We start from the raw sequence: 20,759 nt of genomic DNA on the forward strand, positions 1-20,759 counted from the left end.
GGAGTTGGCCCTGCTGTGTACTTGAGCAGAACCGAGACAGTGCAACACATCTCCTTGCAGCCTGCCATCGGAACCACAATTGCACAATGCATCCCTGATGCAGGTCCCTGCTGCACCTGAAAACTGCTGCTGCGTGGCACATCATCCTTGTAGGATTGCACCATGCACCCCACAGTACCTCAGACCCTCTGCAGCACGATGCATCCTCAATGCAGGACTTCGCATTGCAGCCCCACAGCTCCTCGGACCCACTGTAGTGTGATGAATACTTGACACAGGACTTCGCATCGTACCCTGTAGCTCCTCAGAACTGTCGCTGCGTGACACATCGTTGACATGGGCTCTCGCAACTCTCTGCATCTCCGAATTAATGTACTCTGTTCAGCGGATCTAACTTGGTCTCTGTATCCATCGTAGTCAGCTAATGGAACTAGATAACCACAGTTGGCGCTTTGTGTTTCTAGGCAGTATTTTTACCTAAATCGTTAAAATTGCTAATTTACAGTTGTACTGATTGGACTTTTGCTGTTTTAGTCTCAAGTAATATATTAAATAGTTTTGTTCCATTTTTCTAAATTGGTGTGGGATTTTTCTTGTGTTGTGTTGTTATTTTACCTTTGTTTGAAGTGGTGCATAAATATTTACCACATTGCCTTTAGTTTAAGCCTGACTGCTTTGTGCCAAGCTACCAGAGGGTTGTGCACAGGTTAATTTGGGATTTGCTTGCGTCTCACCGTGATAATAATTGTGTTTACTGCTTGAGAAGGGTTTCGCTCTAGTATCCAGTAACCCAATTTCCTGCAGACTCTGAATGTTTTATATGCTACATTGAGGCTTATAGCACTTTACCTCTTAGTTCCCCCATTTAGATTGCTGGCCATACATTTATTCGGCAGTAGTATTAATTTTAGGCAAGTGAATTAGCCAGAAATTATATGAAATTTAAAACATTAAAAATGGAAATAAGAAAGGATTGAGGTAAATGTGATCGAAATAAAGAGTTTCCCAGACTTTGCCATGTTTAGCTTGAGAACTCTGCCCGGTTTCCTAAACTCAGAGTTTAATACCAGTATTCAGTATCAACTGTCTCATATTCTTCCTTCACAGATGCAAATGCGAAGGTAACCTTTCCTACAACTAGTAGATCGAAAATTCTCAAAAGGTATTACTTCCTGCCAGCATTATTAAAACTGGTATTGTGCATTAAATGAACACTCACCTGCAGATGTTAGTCCCCCAAGGTAAAAGAGGTACCTTCCACCCAGAAATGACCTCACCAAGAAGTGCACTGCAAGACATGTTGTCCATTTGCTTCCTCTATGCTTTCTTCCCCTTTCATGTCTTGCCTCCTTTTTTCTTTTTTTTAATCTCGATAAATATTTTTCCATTCCAAGAATTTATTAGCTAGCTATCACCAAATGATGGGGTGGACATAGGAGCAGTTGAGTTTAAAATGTTCTGTTTGATAACAACATGTGTCTAGGCATAAATAAAAAAGGAACAGAGGTCAAGTATGCCTAAGAGCGCCAATGTGTTGTGGAAAGTAAGCAATAAGGGCCAAATCGGACAACAAATGGAAGGATGCCAACTTGAGATAAAGCAAGGGCCCGCTGAACAGAGCTAATTATGAATTTATAGAATTTGCTGAAGCCTATTCTAAATAGTGTCTAATGAAGAATCAATGTCCTCAGATCAAGTCAATGGTTGTTCAAGGATGAAAGCGCTTTGGAGGCAAGAAAAGGTTGGGTAAGCTAGGTGCTACAGGAAACTGAAGTAGGATGCATGGTTGACACATAAATACAGTTACTTTTCTGTAGTGCCCTTCCAGCATTTTCTTTCACCTGGGAACAGGCTGTGGACAGGATTTAAAGAGGTCCCTAAAGCATTCTGATTAATTCCCACACTTAAGAGCTTTAGAACTTATATGGAAGCTCCAGGACATTTAGAGAGATCTCTCAGGGACCTTTCATCTTGCTCTGGAAAATATTTTTTCCACTCTGCAGTATATAGGGAATGGTGTGCGGAAGACATTGTAATGCAAAAAGGTGAAGTTGCAAATGCACACACAAAAACCCATGTACCACACTGAGGTAGCAGATGATCTTGTGATGCTTATTTTTGCCATTCCTAATAGACAAAATGATACATCCCTAATAGACAAAATTATATGTGCTGTCACGGTGTTGTGTTTACTGTACCAGGCCAAGGCATGTGGAGCGGGGGAGAAATACAGTCGAGGTTATGCTGACCCCAATGAGCATGTGATTAGCTTGATGGCCCTGGGAGGATGATTGATGGGTACCAATGAGGGAAAGGTGATAGATAGAGCTGGTAGGAGTTGGGGGAAGCTGGTGGGGTCCTGCTTTAGTGAAAACACTGATAATACCACAAGAACAACTTTCACAAGGAAGGAACATGAGGTTGTGTAAGCAAGCTTTTAGTGTATAAAAGAAGGGATACAGATCCCTCTGGGGAGCTCACAAATGGAGTCATGCAAATTTGCTGACATCCACAGCTGCCGTCCCTGTTGTGCCAGGGACATGGTGCCTCTTTTTCCTACTTTATCTTGATTCACCGAATAATTCTTATGCTTTTAACGTACTGCACTGCAATTGATTTGAGACAGTTTTACTGTTGTTGAGATAACATTGCAGCATATATACGTTACTGCTCTGCTACTGTTTAGTCAGCATTACCAATATATGTGATTGCACTATTGTTCTCATTAAAGTTATACTGTATCAGCTGTGTTTGTTGCTCCTTACGTAGAATCCTTATGGATTCGTAGCTGATTAAAATTGCTTGATTTGGTTGCAAGCGACTGGTCCAAAACAACCACCTAAACAAAAAAGAATATCAAATCTACCAAATATTCAAGACTTCTAGGAAACAGGTTTCTATCAAAAAGATATATCAATGAGCTCAACAAGGGGCTACAATTGTCACAATTGTCTTTGCAGCTGTTCATGAAATTAACAGTTTAAATGTGGAAGCTCTTGTTAGCCATGAAGAAAACTCTTTGGCATGCAATTCTCATGTAGTTGATTTAGCAAAATCTATCTAGCTGTAAGAAATTGTGTTATTGGTTGATAGGGTGGAAGCCACACTCAGGCAACAACCACAATCCTTGTCAAGGTGAACCACAAAAGTCACTAAATTAACCTCTGGTAAACCCTCCGCTAGTTTTGCACAAAGCAGTCAGGATTGACTTAGAGGCAATGTGTAAAGTATTAATGCAGCACAAAAACAGAAATAAAGTGAAGACACAATGCAAGAAACATCCTCAACCAATTTAAAAAACTAGAGTAAATGTTACTAAATACAATGATACCAGAACTACAAAAAAATCAGTAGAAATGGAGATATTACATTTTAAAGTTATCATTGAAAATAGAATCAAATTGCAAAAATCCCCACTTGCGGTTATCTGGTTGCACTAGACAGAGGGAGAGTCAAAAGATCAGGTTGACCACGATGGAGTACAGGACAGGTACAGTGACAAGGTAAGTCCTGCTGAAGACTTACCTTCTCAAGTCCACTGCAAAGAGTTCCATTAGCGCTAGAGGAGAGTACGAGAATGAGGCTTTCGCTGTGAAGAGCACTTGGAGCGTCGGAGGTTGATGGTCAACCCTGGAACTTTGCATAGGTGGTCGCCGGAGGCTGTTGTTGCTATCGTTTTGTTGTTTATCCTTATAAGGATTGTGGATGTTGCCAAAGTGGGGCATCTACACGTCTCATCCAATGACACAATTCTTTTCCCAGGTGTTCAGGAGTGGGATCCAGTACTTGTGTTTGTGCAATGCCACTCAGTAATGTGTGCAAAAAAATCACTAAAATGATCTGACAACAGAATTGATTTCTTTTTAAATTCTCCTTAGTTGGCAATATTTTTTTTCTCTTTTTCCAAATCTAAGTCCTACCCCACTTGTGCACCTGTGCACCTGTGATACTGGCTTACAAACATGGAGATGGATTTTAGCTACCTTGAAAGCTACACTGTGGCAGAGCAGAAAGGATTTTGCAGGGAGAAGGGGCTACCAGCATCAAGGAGTTCTAAGAAAGAGGAGCTACAGAAAGTCCTCAGGACCTGGGAGGAGGCCCAATCTATGGTGTAGGAACAAGAGGAGGATTAGAAAGTTGTGGAGGAGGAGGATGAAAACTTGAGGATGAGCTTTCACTGATGTCAGTCAAGTGTCCATGTCCTGGGGGCACCTCTTGGAGATAAGGACTCACTCCAGCAGATGCCGGTAGCAGGGCCCAGGCAGGTCCAGCTGGTATGAATCAGCTCAGTAGTTGCAGGGAGGTCTTTGGAAGCTTGTTGTGTCCCTGTAGCTCTCACAGATCAGCCAACTATCACTTGGAGTCAATCAATCAATCAATCATGCCATTTGTATAGCGCACTACTCACCCGGGAGGGTCTCAAGGCGCTTGGGGGGAGGGGTATGCTACTGCTCGAACAGCCAGGTCTTGAGTTGTTTCCTGAAGGCGAGATGGTCCTGGGTCAGCCGAAGGTGGATGGGGAGGGAGTTCCAAGTCTTGGCAGCCAGGTAAGAGAAGGATCTTCCTCCGGCGGTGGCTCTTCGGATGCGTGGTACGGCTGCGAGGGCGAGGCTGGTGGACCGTAGCTGGCGGGTGGGCATGTAGAAGGTCAGGCGGTCGTTGAGGTACTTGGGGCCCAGGTTGTGGAGAGACTTGTGTGCGTGCGTGAGGAGCCGGAACGTGATCCTCTTGTCGACTGGGAGCCAGTGCAGGTTCCTCAGGTGGCTGTAGATGTGGCTGCGTCGGGGTACATCCAGGATGAGTCGGGCGGAGGCGTTCTGGATGCGCTGGAGTCTTTTCTGTAGCTTGGCTGTGGTTCCGGCGTAGAGGGCGTTTCCGTAGTCCAGTCGGCTGGTGACGAGTGCCTGGGTGACAGTCTTCCTGGTCTCGGTCGGGATCCAGCGGAAGATCTTGCGAAGCATACGCAGGGTGTTGAAGCACGATGAGGAGACAGCGTTGACTTGTCTGCTCATCGAGAGGGAGGGGTCCAGGATGAAGCCCAGGTTGCGTGCGTGGTCGGTTGGCTTGGGTGCGGTGCCCAGGGCTGGGGGCCACCAGGAGTCGTCCCAGGCGGAGGGCGAAGATCCCAGGATGAGGACTTCCGTCTTGTCCGAGTTCAGTTTCAGGCGGCTGTCCTTCATCCACTCGGCGACGTCTTTCATCCCTTCGTGTAGGCAGGTTCTGGCGGTGTCGGGGTCTCTGGTGAGGGAGAGGATCAGCTGGGTGTCGTCGGCGTAAGAGATGATGTTGAGGTTGTGCTGGCGTGCGATGGCTGCGAGAGGTTTCATGTAGATGTTGAAGAGGGTGGGGCTGAGTGAAGATCCTTGCGGGACGCCGCAGATGACTTCGGTGGCCTCGGAGCGAAACGGGGGCAGGCGGACTCTTTGTGTTCTTCCGGCGAGGAACGAGATGATCCACTCCAGTGCCTTCTCTTGGATACCAATGTTGCTGAGGCGCTGGGCTAGGGTGCGGTGGCAGACCGTGTCGAACGCAGCGGAGAGGTCCAGGAGGATGAGGGCCATAGTTTCCCCCTTGTCGAGCAGGGTCCGGATGTCGTCGGTGGCTGCGATGAGGGCGGTCTCGGTGCTGTGGTTGGCTCTGAAGCCGGACTGCGAGGGGTCGAGGGATCCGTTCGTCTCGAGGAAGGCGGTCAGCTGTCTGTTGACGATCTTCTCGATGACTTGAGCAGGAAAAGGGAGGAGCGAAATGGGGCGGAGGTTTTTGAGATCGGTGGGGTCCGCTGTAGGTTTCTTCAGGAGGGCGCTGATCTCGGCGTGCTTCCAGCTCTCCGGGAAGGTGGCGGTGTTGAAGGAGGCGTTGATGATGTTCCGGAGTTGGGGTGCAATGGTGGAGTCGACCTTGTTGAAGACGTGGTGTGGGCAGGGGTCGGTCGGTGATCCGGAGTGGATGGTGTTCATCGTGCGGGCTATGTCTTCGGTGGTCACCGTGGTCCAGGTGCAAAGGGTGGCGGTGGGGGGCGTTGGTTCGACGGTTGGGTGCGTGGGTGGGGCGCCGAAGCTGTTGTGGATGTCGGCGATCTTGCGGTGGAAGAACAAGGCGAGGGAGTCGCAGAGGTCTTGTGACGGAGTGATGTTGTTGGTGCCGGTGCTGGGGTTGGAGAACTCTTTGACGATAGTGAAGAGCTCTTTGCTGTCGTGGGCGTTGTTGTCCAGTCGTTCCTTCAGGGATTTCTTCTTGGTGGTGCAGATGAGCTGGTGGTGCTTGCGAGTAGCGTGTTTGAGGGCGGTCATGTTGTCGGTGGTCCCGTCGAGGAGCCAGGCTTTCTCGAGGGTGCGGCAGGTCTTCTTGGAGTCCTTGAGTTCGTCGGTGAACCAGGATGCCTTCTTGCTTCTGGGTCTGCTGGGAGGGTTCTTTAGTGGCGCGAGGTCGTCGGCGCAGGCGGTCAGCCACTGTGTGAAGTTGCGGGCGGCTTCGTTGGGGTCCGTTGTGTTGGCGGGTGGGCTCTGGCTGAGGGAGGTGGTGAGCTGGTCTGCGGTGATCTTGCTCCAATTCCTGTGAGGTACCTGTTGCGGGTGGTGGTGGGTCGTGGATCTTTTGAAGCTGAAGTGGCCGCAGCTGTGGTCGGTCCAGTGGAGTCCGGTGGCGTGGCTGAAGGTGATGTACTTGCTGGAAGAGAAGACGGGATCAAGCGTGTGGCCAGCGTAGTGGGTGGGGGTGTTGACCAGTTGCTTGAGTCCGAGGTTGGCGAGGTTTTCCAGCAGGGCGGTGGTGTTGTGGTCCTTGTTGTTCTCCAGGTGGAAGTTGAGGTCCCCGAGGAGGATGTAGTCAGTGGAGGGGAGGGCGTGCGGGCTGATGAAGTCTGTGATGTCTTCGCTGAATTGTGTGCGTGGTCCCGGGGGTCTGTAGACGAGGGTGCCTCTGAGGGTCATCTTAGGGTCGGTGTGAATCTGGAAGTGGAGATGTTCGGCTGCGGCGAAGTAGTCGTTGGCGTCGGTCGTGATGCGGATGGTGTTCCTGTGGACGATGGTGATGCCACCTCCGGTCTGGTTGATGCGGTCCCTCCTGATGATCTTGTACCCATCCGGGATGGCGATGGCGATGCCGGGTGCAGAGGAGGCGTTCATCCAGGTTTCCGCGAGGAAGGCGACGTCCGGTGATGTAGCGTCGAGGAGGTTCCAGAGTTCCACGGCGTGTCTGTGCTGTGGACGGAGCGGGTGTTGATCAGGATGCACTTGAGGTGGTTGCTGCTGGTGTTTGTCTTGGCGGGTGCGGGGCAGGTTCGGAGGCAGGTGAACTTGCAGGTGCAGCAGGTGAAGGGTCCGTGGGTGTGTCTCGGGGTGGCTCGGCAGCAGGCGTGGGTCCGGCCGGCATTGAGTGCATTGAGAGAGGCGGCGTCGTAGGTCAGTCGGGTCATCTTGCCTCGGCGGGGAGGGCCAGGGGTCCTGGCGCTGGGCGTGGTCCAGGCGCGGACGGGCGCAGACGGGCTTACCTTTGGCGCACCTTCGGCGCTCAATCGGTGCTCCCGCTGCGCGCGTCCGCTGCGCGGTCGCTCTGGGGGCGTCATAAGTAAGGAGCCGGGAGGGAGGAGCAGCTGGGTGGCGGGAGCGGGGCGGCGAATGGAATCACAGGGGGGCGGGGCCGCAGGGAGGCAGCGGCGGGAAATTCCAAGAAGTAGCGGGCAGCGGGAAATTCCCAGAAGCAGCGGGAAATTCCCAGGAGCAGCGGGCAGCGAGCGAAGGAATCTGCAGGCAGGAGGCGGCAAAGGCAGGCAGGAGCGGCAGCAGTGAGTGGGGCGACCAAGCCCTGTGGAGGGCTGAGCGGTCACCTTTGGGTAGACTGAGACCAATGCAAGAAGGTCCAATTTTCTCCTTCACACATGAAGGCAGTCCTTCAAGCATTAGGGCAGCCCTTACGGCAGCAGGGCAGTCTTTCTTCTGAATCCTCCACAGGTCCAGGAGTGTTCTGATGAGTGGTTCAAAGGGCCCATATTTTGTGCCTGATGCCAGCCTTTGTGTGGGAAATTTCCCTGATCTGCCTCCAAAAACTGCTTCTGGTCAGTTCTTCCCCTGCACCTGGTTTTGACTTCAAACTGTCTAGGTTGGCAAAGGGAAGGACAGGCCTAGTGTCAGGTTTCCATGTAACCATGGCAAAGGGCAGTTCCTTCCCATCCACCTTGTCAGGAAGACCCTCGCCCAGTAACACTCAGGTTCCATTGTTCACTTTCAGGGCCCAATTCACATTCCTTACTAGGAGAACCATTAACAGGCCCAGTAGGTGGACATTCATCGACAGGCCTCAGAAACTTTGGACAGGAAAATGCCACTTTCTGAAAAAAGCATTTTCAAAATTATAATCTAAAATCTAACTTTCCCTTTAAAGAGGTTTTTAATTTACAATGTATTTGAGTGTAAACAGCTTGTGTCTGTCTGCTTCCAATCTGAAGTTAGTGCTTATGAAATGTAATATGGTAACCCAGTGTTAGCCTAGGGGAGAGATAGGTCACAATAAACAACGATTTTAGGAGTTTTTCACTGTCATGACATGTAAAAATTAAAAACAAATATACAACTTTTTAAATACTATGCACTCTGCCCTATGAGATTGCAGGGCCAACCTTAGGTGCAAATTATAAGCATTAAAAAGGACAGTTTAGGCCTGACATAAGGTTCCTTTTGCTTGGTCAAAATTGCTGTTTAAAACTGGACTACAGGCTGAAGTGGCAGGGCTGTAACATCCTGAAAGGCTACTTGGTGGGTTAATTTACAGGCCCTGAGTACAGGTAGTACCATTTACTAGCGGTTGCAAAGTGAATTAAATATGGCAATTAGGTGTAGGCCAATTTTATAGCATTTTAAGGAGAGACCACAAGCAATTTAGCACTGGTTAGCAGTGGTAAAGTGCAGAGAGTCCTAAATGCTAATAAAAACGCGCTCCGCAAAGTTCAGAAAAATAAGGAGTGAAGATAGCAAGTAAATGTGAAAATCCTGAATACTACACCTAGGATATCACTTCTAACACTAGCTGTATGATTAGCACATCAGGGCACATGGGTGCACTATCCTGGTCTATGTCAGGTGCACCTTTCAAAGAGTGCACCTGGTGGATGGCTGGGACAGTGCTCTGTATTATGAATGCTCTTCCCCCAGGCAGCTGTGAACTCTCACCTGCACAGAGGGCAAAGCATTCAGTGAAAGACTGAGGATCTACTTACAAGACACTATATATTTCACAATGCGGCAGCAGGCATCTTCAATTTTAAGAGGGGACAGATATTCCCCTGCTGACAAATGCAGTGAGTGAGTACACTCCCTGCAGGGTGATGTCTATCCGGGTCAATGGCACCCTCTTTGCTTCCTCTAGAGGGCTGTCTTAAATGGCGTACTAACAATGTGTCAGTGTGCTGGTTAATGGTCTGTATGATTCTGAATGTATGCAAAGTGAAATGTAGTTCCTCATTTGCATGGGGCCACTCTCTCAAGATAGTGCTAGTGCTACATGTGCACCAGTGCTATCAGTATTACAGTAGGGCCAAATGCATGTCTGCGTCCCCTTCAGTAATACCATAGTGCCCTAGAACTGCACAAAATGGGTGCCCATGCCCTTGCACCCCTGGGGCACTATGTATAAAATGGCCCCAAGTTTCCAAAGTAGTCAGTCCTTGGCATCCCTGACCTGGACAATACTAGGTGCAGGGACGAGTAGAGCATAATTACATTAAGAAATGAGCCTTACTGGTTTTCTGGCTCGAGATACAGGGCAACTGCAAATTACATTGGCCTTTGCTTTCCTCTGGCCTCCCACCATGCCATGAAAATGAAAAGAAATGTCCCCACTACAGTAAAGGGAAACCCTTCCAAAAGACCAGACTCCAGATTCTGAGAATTGTTTGGGTGTAGGATTTCCTGTCAAAGACAAAATGCACTGAAAACTCCACACAGAATCTCACATGGGAACAGCATGTAACCCAGTGGGCTGAACAATTACACTACCACTGAAAATATATCGCACTTCTAAATTTTAGATAAAATTATGCATATCTATATTATTTTCATTGACATCAGACCTAATTTGCACAAACTTGCTCACCTCTGTTGACTTCAAGAGTTTCACCTTCTCACAAACATTCATCACCCTCTCAACAATAGTCCAAACCATTGACCAGCATCACCCTAAAGTGAGCGAGTATAGCCCTCTCAGCAATGGTTAAACTCCAGGGCCTCACCTGAATCAACCTTCTGTTTCACCTTTTCAGCAATAAGTCAACTTCATATTGACAGCTCAATTTCTAACATAACATTATCTTTTATGTTTGAACCCTAATGGCTTGTAGCATCACTTCTGTTTTCACAAATAATGCAGGCATTTTCCTATGAATAACTTGGCATTAAAAAAAATCTTAATTTTGGGCAGTTTCTAGGCAAGCAATGGCTTGTTGTTATGCATTGGAAAAGGGACATCCTTTCATAGTTATTGTATTGAGAAAATCCCACTACCAGCATGTGTACTTAGAGGCTCTGATTACAAATCTTTGACGACTAGCCTGTATCATTTCCCCTTTGGCACTAAAGAGCTGCCACTGTGTGTGTGATCCCAAGAGGACCAATACATGGATTGCTTCCCAGGTGCAGGCATGAATCCAGAGCACCTTGAAGCATTGGGACTCCTAGAAACCCAGAAAATTAAATTCCATAGAGGCACACACGACTATTCAAGCAGTTGAAGTAGCTAGCGATACCTGTCCAGTGTGTGTATTCATGCTCATTGTTGTTTGGAATCATTTATGTGGTTGTTACTGAATGTGACTGTTGTTTGCTTTTTACTGCATGCAGCCATTAAAGCTGGTTGCTGCCTGGGGTTCCAAAAGCTGTTTAAGATGTGGGGCATTAAAGTTGGTTACAATGTGCAGCAATTACAGTAGGTTATTGTGTGGGGCCATTAACGCTGGTTACTGAGTGGTGCCATTAAAGCTGGTTACAGAGTTTTATTGCAAGTTACTGTGAGGGGTCATTAATGCCACGGGTTCACAGATGGGGTAGCAGATCGTTGTCCTATATGTTCCCAAAACTCTAAAATTTTCTGACAAAGGAATTAAGAATGGAGTCTAATGAAATTAAGTTCAGGAAGATGATCAAAATATGGCTCTACCCTCGTCAGTTTAACTTAGACTCCATCTCTAGAGGATTGAGGATGCACACTTGACTCACTTAGTACTGGGGAGACTCAGGGTAGCTATGCGCTGTAAAACGATTCATAAGATAAGATGCATATTTATTGCCTAGGACCGTTGATGCACCTACTCCCTTGGACTACTGAAACATATAATCCTGAGCAAGAAAATACATTTACTATTGATAGAGCAGGGTTTTCACTAAATAAAACCTGCTCTGATTAAACCTCTCATTGTGCAGAATAATAACTAAAAAGCTAACTGTGTGATACTAACCAGGTTTGAATAAACTACGCATGCATGAAAAGAACGCGAAGAGAGATTTGGGGTAGGCCGCAAAGCCTGCACGTGACTAATGCATAAACTAATGACTAAAAGGTTGCAAGTTTAATAATCATATTAATGCTTTTGGATTGTGAGCAAACCATCAATATTGCTAAGCAAAAACACTTTTTAGAAATAAACTCATATAAAGTTATGATTTTCATGTTGTATTTGTCTCTCCTAGAAGATGGCTTTTTATTGTGATATAGAGAAAGGCCTCAGAGAAAAGATAACTTGAAGTATTAACAGTGGTGCAAGGAAAGGAGAGAGCTTAATCAGCTTTCCGTGTGTCACTGGTAATGACCAAGGCTACCTGGAGGAAAACAATGAACCTTAGATAAGCGAGAACGTGCTGCGGAAGAGAAAGATACCGAGGTCTGAGAATGACGTATTGAGTTTGGACAATAGTGTATTTGAAAACTAGAACTTGCCTGGAGTGGTGTGACCGAGACACCACTTGTTTTAGCCAATTAGAATCTTTAGTTAGGTGGGATGAATAGAGTAGGGGTTGGACTTGTGTGATTTTGGTGTATAATTATACCTAGGGAAGTAGGAGGAGTTGGCGGTGTCTTCTTAACTTTGCAAGAGGAGAGAGCTGTGATGCTGTTCCTTATTCTTATGGGCTGGCTGATGATCTGCTGTTCCTGAGTTATAATCTTTGTATTTCAAATTCTTCTTTGACCTGCCCTGCTTACTCTCATGGCCAGAGGGTAGCATTTCCTAAATCCTAGACTCTTGAATGAATAGGTAACTATTACCAAACTGAATGCCATAATTGTTTGCAAAAGATTACTTTCTTTTGTCTCTCTACCTATCCACTCACTCTCATTGCACTGTTCATGGATGTATTTGATGTAACTATTTCCAATGCTTCTTTGTGTGAATAACTCTGATTTTGGACTCTATCATACTTAATGTGCATTACATTATTCTAGATAAAGATTACTACTAATGAATTGGTGTCTGAATATTATTTACCAATCCCTGCCTTTCTACAAAGATCCATTGTTTAGGTAAGACCAGAGGTGATGAACAAGTTGGTAAGTTTGGTCAAAAATCTCATGCAGTGTGGAGGGAACTGACAGGTGATAAATTGGGTCTATGTTATAGATTATTCTGACTGTGTTTCCAAAACGGTGGATCACTACGTAGGAGAGGGAAGTTCAATATAGATCAAGAAGAAAAAACCCCATGCAAGATTTTCGGGATATAAACATAAGATGCCGTCACGTACAATAAAACTCACTGAATAAAGAAAAAACTGTGATTATTGTACACATGTTTTGTATGTATTGTCTGACCTATTGATGAATGTTGCTGTTAAGGAGCACTGCCACAGTATTGGCTTGATAAAGTACTGCACATGAAAGTCTGGGGTCATGTACACTGGTTGTTTATTCACCAGCCCCTCTCTCATTCAATAGTCCCTAAGAGGAATACTCACATGCTCAGAGAATTGAGGGAGTACTACAGGCAAACATATGTAATGAGTATGCGAGTGCACAGGCTTAGAAAACCATCTCCTCGAAACGCACCAGGGACAGACCTTTGACAATGACTGTAGAGAGAGGATCAGGTATGGTCAAATCTATTGCAGTTGTGAATGCTTGTTCTAAATATATGGATTCTGCTATCCAGATCCTAGGACGATAGCCAAAGCTTTTTGTTGATAATTGTAGTAGGTTATTGTAAGAAAAGGCATACTTTTTTGTCAATGTCCCCCTATTTTTTCCTGACTGATTTTAGGACTTTGAGCTCTATACCACTGCATCTGTATTTCACACGTGTGTATTTAACTTTCCAGTAAGGGCATGGTAGATGGTGCATATAATGCACCAATAGAGTGAATGTTTCATGTCATATGCGTATGTAGATTACCCACATAAATAATAAGAATAAATGACTGCCAGGAGCACCACTGTGCAATTTAAAAACTTTACAGTAAAACATGAAAAAGGAGTCTGCCTTCACGATGTAAGAAAGCCTAACTTTATTAATTAAAGTCACCCTAAAGTGTACCTTGTATGCTCATAGGACTGGTAGCTTAATGTAGTAAAAAGTGTCATTCAACAAATCTGAAATAGTGTACCGCCACACTGACTAAACCAAAATCTGTTTTCACTGTATACTTTAAACTAGATTCTCTATGAACAGATCTACATATAATACAATTCCTTAATTTATATCTGTGTGTGCAAAAATGCTACCAAAAATGATTTAAAAATACTTCCTACTTATTTTTTAAAATCTAATTTAATATTGAGTCAAATTTTTTATACCTTTAGTGGAATTTGTTTTTAGAAAAATATATTGTATGCTGTCTGAGCCAAAACTGGCCCCTTCATCTCACCTCCAGAGGTTGCGTTAACAACCTTGCTCTGCAGAGGGTACTGCTCCTGGCCTGTGGACCTGTGAAGGTGTCAGTCGAGTCAAGAAGTGGCCACTTATCAGGGATTAGCTATCTAGGACAGGGACAGAAACAGATGACAGAATAAGGGACAGGCTTTAGACATGGAGCTGCAAATGGGGTTGAGAGAGTTTATATGCTTTCTTTTTCAGGGTCCTTCTAGATGTTCTGTCTCAAGTCCCAGTAAGGGGGGGGGGTCGTTTTTTGCTGTGTTACGGGGACCTGATGTAGATAGGGGGTTAGTTTAGGGCTTCTCAAAAATTAAAGGGCTGCAAATGGAGTTGGAAATAGGTTAGAAAGTAGACAAGACTGGGCAGAAAAAGGTTATTTAATCACTGCACACTGTAAAAAAACAGATGTCCCTCACCACCACCTCATCAAAACAGTCCCGGACATGGCTTTATACTCTGAAGAACGAAGTAGCTGCAGGAAGATAAGGACTGATGGACCCCTGACGGTACCAAGAGACTGAAACCGTTCTCCAAGAGTGACCTCTTATTTTCCTGCTCAGTGACACACAAACAAGAAGGAGTCTCTGCTCCAAGAAGGTCCAGCTGACCCCTTAGGATTGGACCAAGCATGAGTCCTGGATGGAGAGAGACCTAGTGCCTAGACGCCTGTCGTAAGTAGCAAAGGGCTGCAGGAGGAACATTTCCAGCAGCTGGAGAAAAGGGGGAAATGAAACGTCAAAGGTAAAACTTGGTCCAGAACAAAGCAGCACATCTATTCCAACAGTGAAGTAATCTTGGTGGCCGAAATCCAGCTTTTTTCCCTCTCTGAGGTTTCAGTGCCAAAACCAATGGATTCTGTCAGACCTCAACAGCAATGTATTCAAATCTGAGGTGCTTTCACTGGCTTCAACCATGGACCTTCGCCTTGACCTCCAAAAAGTATACTAGGACAAAGATAAAAACTTGGACCAAAGCGACCTGCTTTGGGTTTCTGATCTCCAGCATTTGATCTCTACTCCAATGTGACAGACCTTATGTCTAGGTCCAACGCAACTTTACTTTTTCTAGGTGTTTTTTGTCGTTACATTTTAAAAATGCATAACTCTGTTTCCCCTTATCATACTTTTATTGTTTGGGGGTATTTCTTCAGATTAATATGTTCTTTCTTTTAAAGATAAGGTTTGAGAAATTGATTGTGTTTTTTTTAACTTTAAAATTGTTGGTATTATTTTAACATAACATGCATTTCACGGGAAAATTGCTTGCTGCTTGTGCTGTAGCAACCAGAGTTGAGCAAAAGTTCGCTGAAACTTGCTTTGAGACCTAACCAGAGTGTGTTTATTAAATTAATAGGGATTCTCCTATTCCAAAATGTATAAATTACTTACTGACAGTTAGCCTTCATTCGGAGTAAAGAGTTTGAGGGTGATCAACCCTAACTAGTGTAGGTATGGAAAAAATGAAAGGCCAAAAATAGGAAATCCTAATTATGAACTAACCTGTTCACTATGATGAAATATAGAAACATTAGAGACACTGAAATGCTAGATTATATACTTTTGTATTTTTTGTAGAGCACCTATGTGTCTTTTTCTGGATGTAATTGGCCTCTGAAAAAAGAATCATGTTGACTACAATAAGTCTGGTACATAACATCGTTTAAAGGGCTTGGGTATGTGAATAATGTAAAATGTACTTTTCCTGCTCAGTGTGACCAAGGCTAGTCATTGATTAAAAACGTCCTTGGCTGGGCCGGAGGAATAACCTCTACGAGTAACTTTAGGCTGCCACATCTAAGCTGGTGGACTGTCACCACATTTTCACTCTAGTAACCCCACATTCAAAGAAGTCCTGTGTCCTCCTCTCTAATACACGTGATGGCGCCCATACTTTCTTTGTGGGAACTCAGCTGCATAGTCCCTCCTCACTTTGAATTCTGAAAACAGATTACACCTGACCTTTCCTTGCAATCCTGTTTTATGCACCAGTAAAAGTGCACCACAACATCTGCACTGAAATGCAATCCAGTCACCCTTCATTTAGAAAAGAAACAGTCATTTCATAAATGCTTTCACATAACACTCTTGCAGAAAAGAATAACATTTCCACACAGGATTGTATTTTATCAAAATAAACTGGTAGCTTTAAATATAGCTACTTCTCGTTAAAAACCATTAATGCGCATAAGATAAAACATACAATAAAAACAGTTAAAATACACACCATAAAATATTATGTGCAATAAAAAATAACTGTTGTGACAAGGTTTTATAATGAACAGTGTTGCCTCACCTATGGAGTCTGGCAGCTGCTGCAGCAGGTTGGAGGACAACAGCAGATCCTCAAGCGATTCACATCCTGAAATATCCATGTCAACAGTTTCTATCCTGTTCTTCGACACATCCAGATAGATCAGATACTTTAACCTCCCTATAGACTTAATAGAAAATGAAGAGTTAACTATTAGTGTGATTGCCAGGTGGCAGTGCTTGTTGTGTGATTCTCTAGTTTCAATCATAAAACATCAGTGCGATAGCATGGGGAGAGATCTGTTATTATTCAGTCAATGAACGTTCAAGAGGGAATTATCATGAGTAATTGCCAGAACCTAAATGAGTCGTCCAGAGCTGATGTGGAAAGTACATAATGAGGGGAAAGGGTAATTATCAAATTGGTAATGACTTCTCGAACATTCATTGCAATATCGTTTAGAAATCTCATTTGGTTCTTTAGTGGAAAAAAGCTAACATGAACTAAGTGCTTTTGCCATATGTTCATGCCACATCACTTGACAGGCATTACGGTTTGGCATCATAATAAGTACCGTGAGAGAGGCTAGGCAGAGGTGACAGAAATACTAAAAGGTGCAGAATGGCTTCTGATTATGAAAAGCTTCATATTTGATTCCCCAGCAATGCCTTACCTTTCTATTGCATATTCTAAGTATGAAAAATTCCCTTCATACCATAAGAATATTTGCATTTTAATGTTCCTATTCCTTTAGGTATTCTTAGACATCTAAAAAAAATTACATTTCAGTTGTTGAACTGTTGTACTCAATCATCTGTAAATCCTTCGCATTCCAAGATATGCCAAAACTCGACAAGGTGGCAGGGCCTTCTGGGTAAGGAAGGCTAAGCTTTGGCCTGCTCTGCCTATCCATCGAGGCTTGGTCGAGACAGAACAGGGGTTCAGGGAGGAATTAAAAACGTGGCTCTTCAGTCAGGCGTAGATTAGCTGGCCGGTCTTTGATTCAATCTCGCTTTTAGCACCAGGGCGCCTCACTGGAGGCAGCTGCACACTCTATAAATGGCTTGGATTGATTGATAAATGAATTGGTTTTTTTATTGCAGTAACATCTTTCAATAACATACAAACCCACCACAAAGCGCACAAGGGGGTCTCAATTAAAGATGGCAGGGGGGTAGGGAGCTCTGATGTACCATTTTCTGAAAACATACAGGCACCAGTGTGTGTTCCTCCCTGTCCTTCTGCCAGACCCGTGGTACATTTCTGCAACCACTGCCATCTACTAAAATCCACATACTGCCAATAGAGCTCGAATGGTCACCGCGGATCTTCTCATCTAGACATTGCCACCTATCCAGATGCCAACTTCAGCAAACAATCCACGACGTCAGAAGCCTGCTGTGCCTGCAGATGCTGTGATAGTGATTCATCCTTTATGAAGTAGTGTGGCTCATAGCAGCCCACACCGTGTAACTGGCTGAAAGTCATCAAGAATGCGAGTAACAGCATCCCTCCTTTCTCCCAGCCCCACAAACCCCATGCAGCTTAGCAATGCACAGGATGACGCCAGCTGACAGTAAATGTCCACCCAGATGCAGTTTTAAAAAAAGTTTTTTATTGTTACTTGTTAAGCGCAACAAATCACCCCAAAGGTGTCTCCAGGTGCTGCTGCATATCTTCAGGTATGGGATACAGACTAGGGTATTCTGAGTAATGGACTGGGTAAGAGTGGTCTGCTTAATTCAGACACTCTGTTCATCACCACCCCCTTTTCTGAATCGTTTTTGGCCACTATAGGTGTGGCAGGGTATACTCAGACATGAGTCCCTTGCTCACTGCTCCATCAGGATTCAAGCAAGCCGGGCCGACGAGGCTGAAATGCCAGAAACCGGTCCCCGGTAGCTTGTCTCCTTTCTGGTGAAGAATTGGCTTGGTAGTTTGGTCTGCCCTGTTCCCATGATGCACTGGGCCAGGGACAGACTAATTTGCATATAGCCAGGTTCTGAGCTGGGATGGGGCAGTGAGCTAAATAACGGTGATGGATCAAGCCCTGATCTTTGGACTGGGTAAGAGTGGTCTGCTTAATTCAGACACTCTGTTCATCACCACCCCCTTTTCTGAATCGAGTAATGGACTGATAGCACGGCCAAATCATCCATGTTTTAAGAGCTTTTTAAACTGTCTGTGGTCGATATTAACAAGAAGCTCTATTGAGGCCTAGGTACAAGAATGATCTGCACGCATTTCTGGCAGTGTGGATGTGGCTAGGGTGTACCAGACATTTCGTGCAGGACCTAAGTCTTCCGATGGGGGCATACCACTTGAGTTGTTTCTGTAAATACTTAGATCCATTTCCATAAAGGAATTTGTGGACCAAACAAAAAGTTTAAATCGTGATCACTTTTTTTATGGGCAACCAGTCAAGGCTTCTTAGAATGGGTTCTGAAGAGGATAGGGGTGGACGATGACAAACTAAACATGCTGCTGTATGTTGGACCACCTGAAGTTTTGAAAACAAACCTTCATTCATAGAAGCCATTAGCAAGTTCCCAGAGTCCAGACGACTAATTATAAGTGCCTGGACTAGGGATTTTCTTGATTGATGTGGTAACCACTGAAATACTTTTCTTAAAGGGCGCATAATACCAAAACATGTGCCCATGATCCCATGATATAGTTAACATGTTCCTTCATGGCCAGATTCTCATCCAACATGATTCCCAGGTTTCTCATCACTGCTTTAGGAGTTGGAGCTATGGCTAGGCTTTAAGTTCACCAGTCATCTGACTAGATCGAGTGGACTTTTCCAAACAGTACAACCTCAGTTTTGTTTTTCTTAAGTAAGAAACAATTCTGCTGCATCCACATCCATGCAGTGTTGGATTCTTACTTTGATAGACTCCGGAATTGGTCTCCTTGTGATGACAACCTGATTGTCATCTGTGTAGGACATGACCCTGAACCCATGTGATGTTATCACTAGTGCAAGTGGTGCCACGTAAATGTTAAAAAGAGTGGGACTTAATTTGGATTTCTGTGGCACTCCCCTGTCGAAGGATATGGTTCGGGAGACAAAGGACTCTAATTGCACTGTTTGAGTATGACCACTCAGAACGTTTTCTAGCCAGCCCAAGGGTTTCCCGCCGACACCAAACTCTTCCAGTCTTTTGATTAAGACTGCATGAGAGATGGCTAGCATTGCTGTGTGTCCATCATCCAGGGAAAGTCTTATATTATCTAAGACCTCTACCAGTGCAGTCTCTGTGCTATGCAATGCATAAAAACATGACTGGGAAGTGTCAAGCAGACAGCGGCTTTCAAAGAATGCCATCAATTGTGTATTCACCAATGTTTCCATATCTTTCCTCAGAAAAGGAAGTAGGGAAATAGTTCTAAAATGTCCCTGTTCTTTAGGATCTGCCCTGGGCCTTTTAGGAATGGGTTTAATCCTAGCTGATTTTCATTTAGCTGGAACTGATTCCAGGTTTAACGAGAGACTGAACCGGTTGGTAAGACCATGAAGACGGGGCCAGGGTGGACATAATATACGGAGGTGCAAAGTCCTCTAGAGATCTTGACTTAACTTTCTCTATCAGGGCGTGAAATCTGTCTTGCGTTACCATAGCAAACTCCTCCAGTAGCACTGGGCGAACACTTACCTCAATATAATGCTCTGTTTTCACTTCATGTGCATTCTCATTTGCAAAGGTATTATAGATTGGGGTAATTTTTTCATCGAAGAAATTAGCCAGCTCTTCTACCAAGGTCTGTGAGGCCAGGATTGATTGTTCACAAGATTTGGGGTATGTAAATTCTTTAAGAAACGTATTCAGTTCTTTATGTGAATTAGCAGCATTGTCTATTCTATCTACAATATGCACTTTCTTGGCAGCTTTGATGTTGTCAAGATAGTGTTTTAGGGCCCTTTTTTAGGTTAATCTACCTTCGTTCTTTTTTGAAGACCTCCATTTATGTTCCAGGTTCCTAAAAGCAGTCTTTTCAGTCTTCAAAGAGTCTGTAACCCATAATACCAACGTGATCTTATCCTTAGGCTTACTCATTGTGACAGGGTCCATCTTATCTAATGTTAGAGAGATGGCACTCTCTAAAGCTACTAAGGCCTTGTCCAGATTGGTATGGTCTAATATGAAGGGAGGACGAAAATATGAGGTGAAAGTGGCTAAGTCAACTTTTCTCTATGGCCTGCTTAGCTTAGAAGCTGTGGTCATGTCATCAGAAGAGACCTTTGCTTGGAAGTGGAATTTAATGGCATAGTTATCCAACCAGACCAGTGGGGAGGGAGGATCAACCCTAATATTTGATTCATTATTTAGCAATAGGTCCAAATTGTGACCAGCTATATCAGTGAGTCTTATAACCTTGGATACAGTCCTAAGGATTCTAAAGCTGTGGTTGAACTAGTGGTATCAGGGTTTAAGGTTAGTTGTGCATGGTAATTAAAGTCCCCCACCAGTAGGAAGTTGTCTGCGGCAAGGATGTGGGAGGCTAGGCATTCCATCAATGTATTGCTAAAGTCCCGTTTTAACTCTGGGGTCTATATAAAAGTGCCCCTCTTCATGTTTCTTTACAAGGTGTTTCCAGTCTAAAAATACAGATTCCTGCCCACTCTGTGATATACAACTTGAATAGAATGAATTTT

General features: G+C 44.7%; 1 protein-coding gene across 1 annotated transcript in view; it reads right to left on the reverse strand.

The window, feature by feature from the left end:
• Positions 1–20,759, reverse strand: part of LRRC7 (leucine rich repeat containing 7) — a 2,053,453-nt gene that overhangs the window by 772,792 nt on the left and 1,259,902 nt on the right. The window contains exon 11 of the mRNA XM_078668793.1: positions 16,142–16,286. Coding sequence (XP_078524919.1) covers positions 16,142–16,286 — 145 coding nt within the window. The remainder of the gene's footprint in view (positions 1–16,141; positions 16,287–20,759) is intronic.

Source organism: Lissotriton helveticus, chromosome 1_2 (assembly GCF_964261635.1).
Source record: "Lissotriton helveticus chromosome 1_2, aLisHel1.1, whole genome shotgun sequence".
NCBI lineage: Eukaryota > Metazoa > Chordata > Amphibia > Caudata > Salamandridae > Lissotriton > Lissotriton helveticus.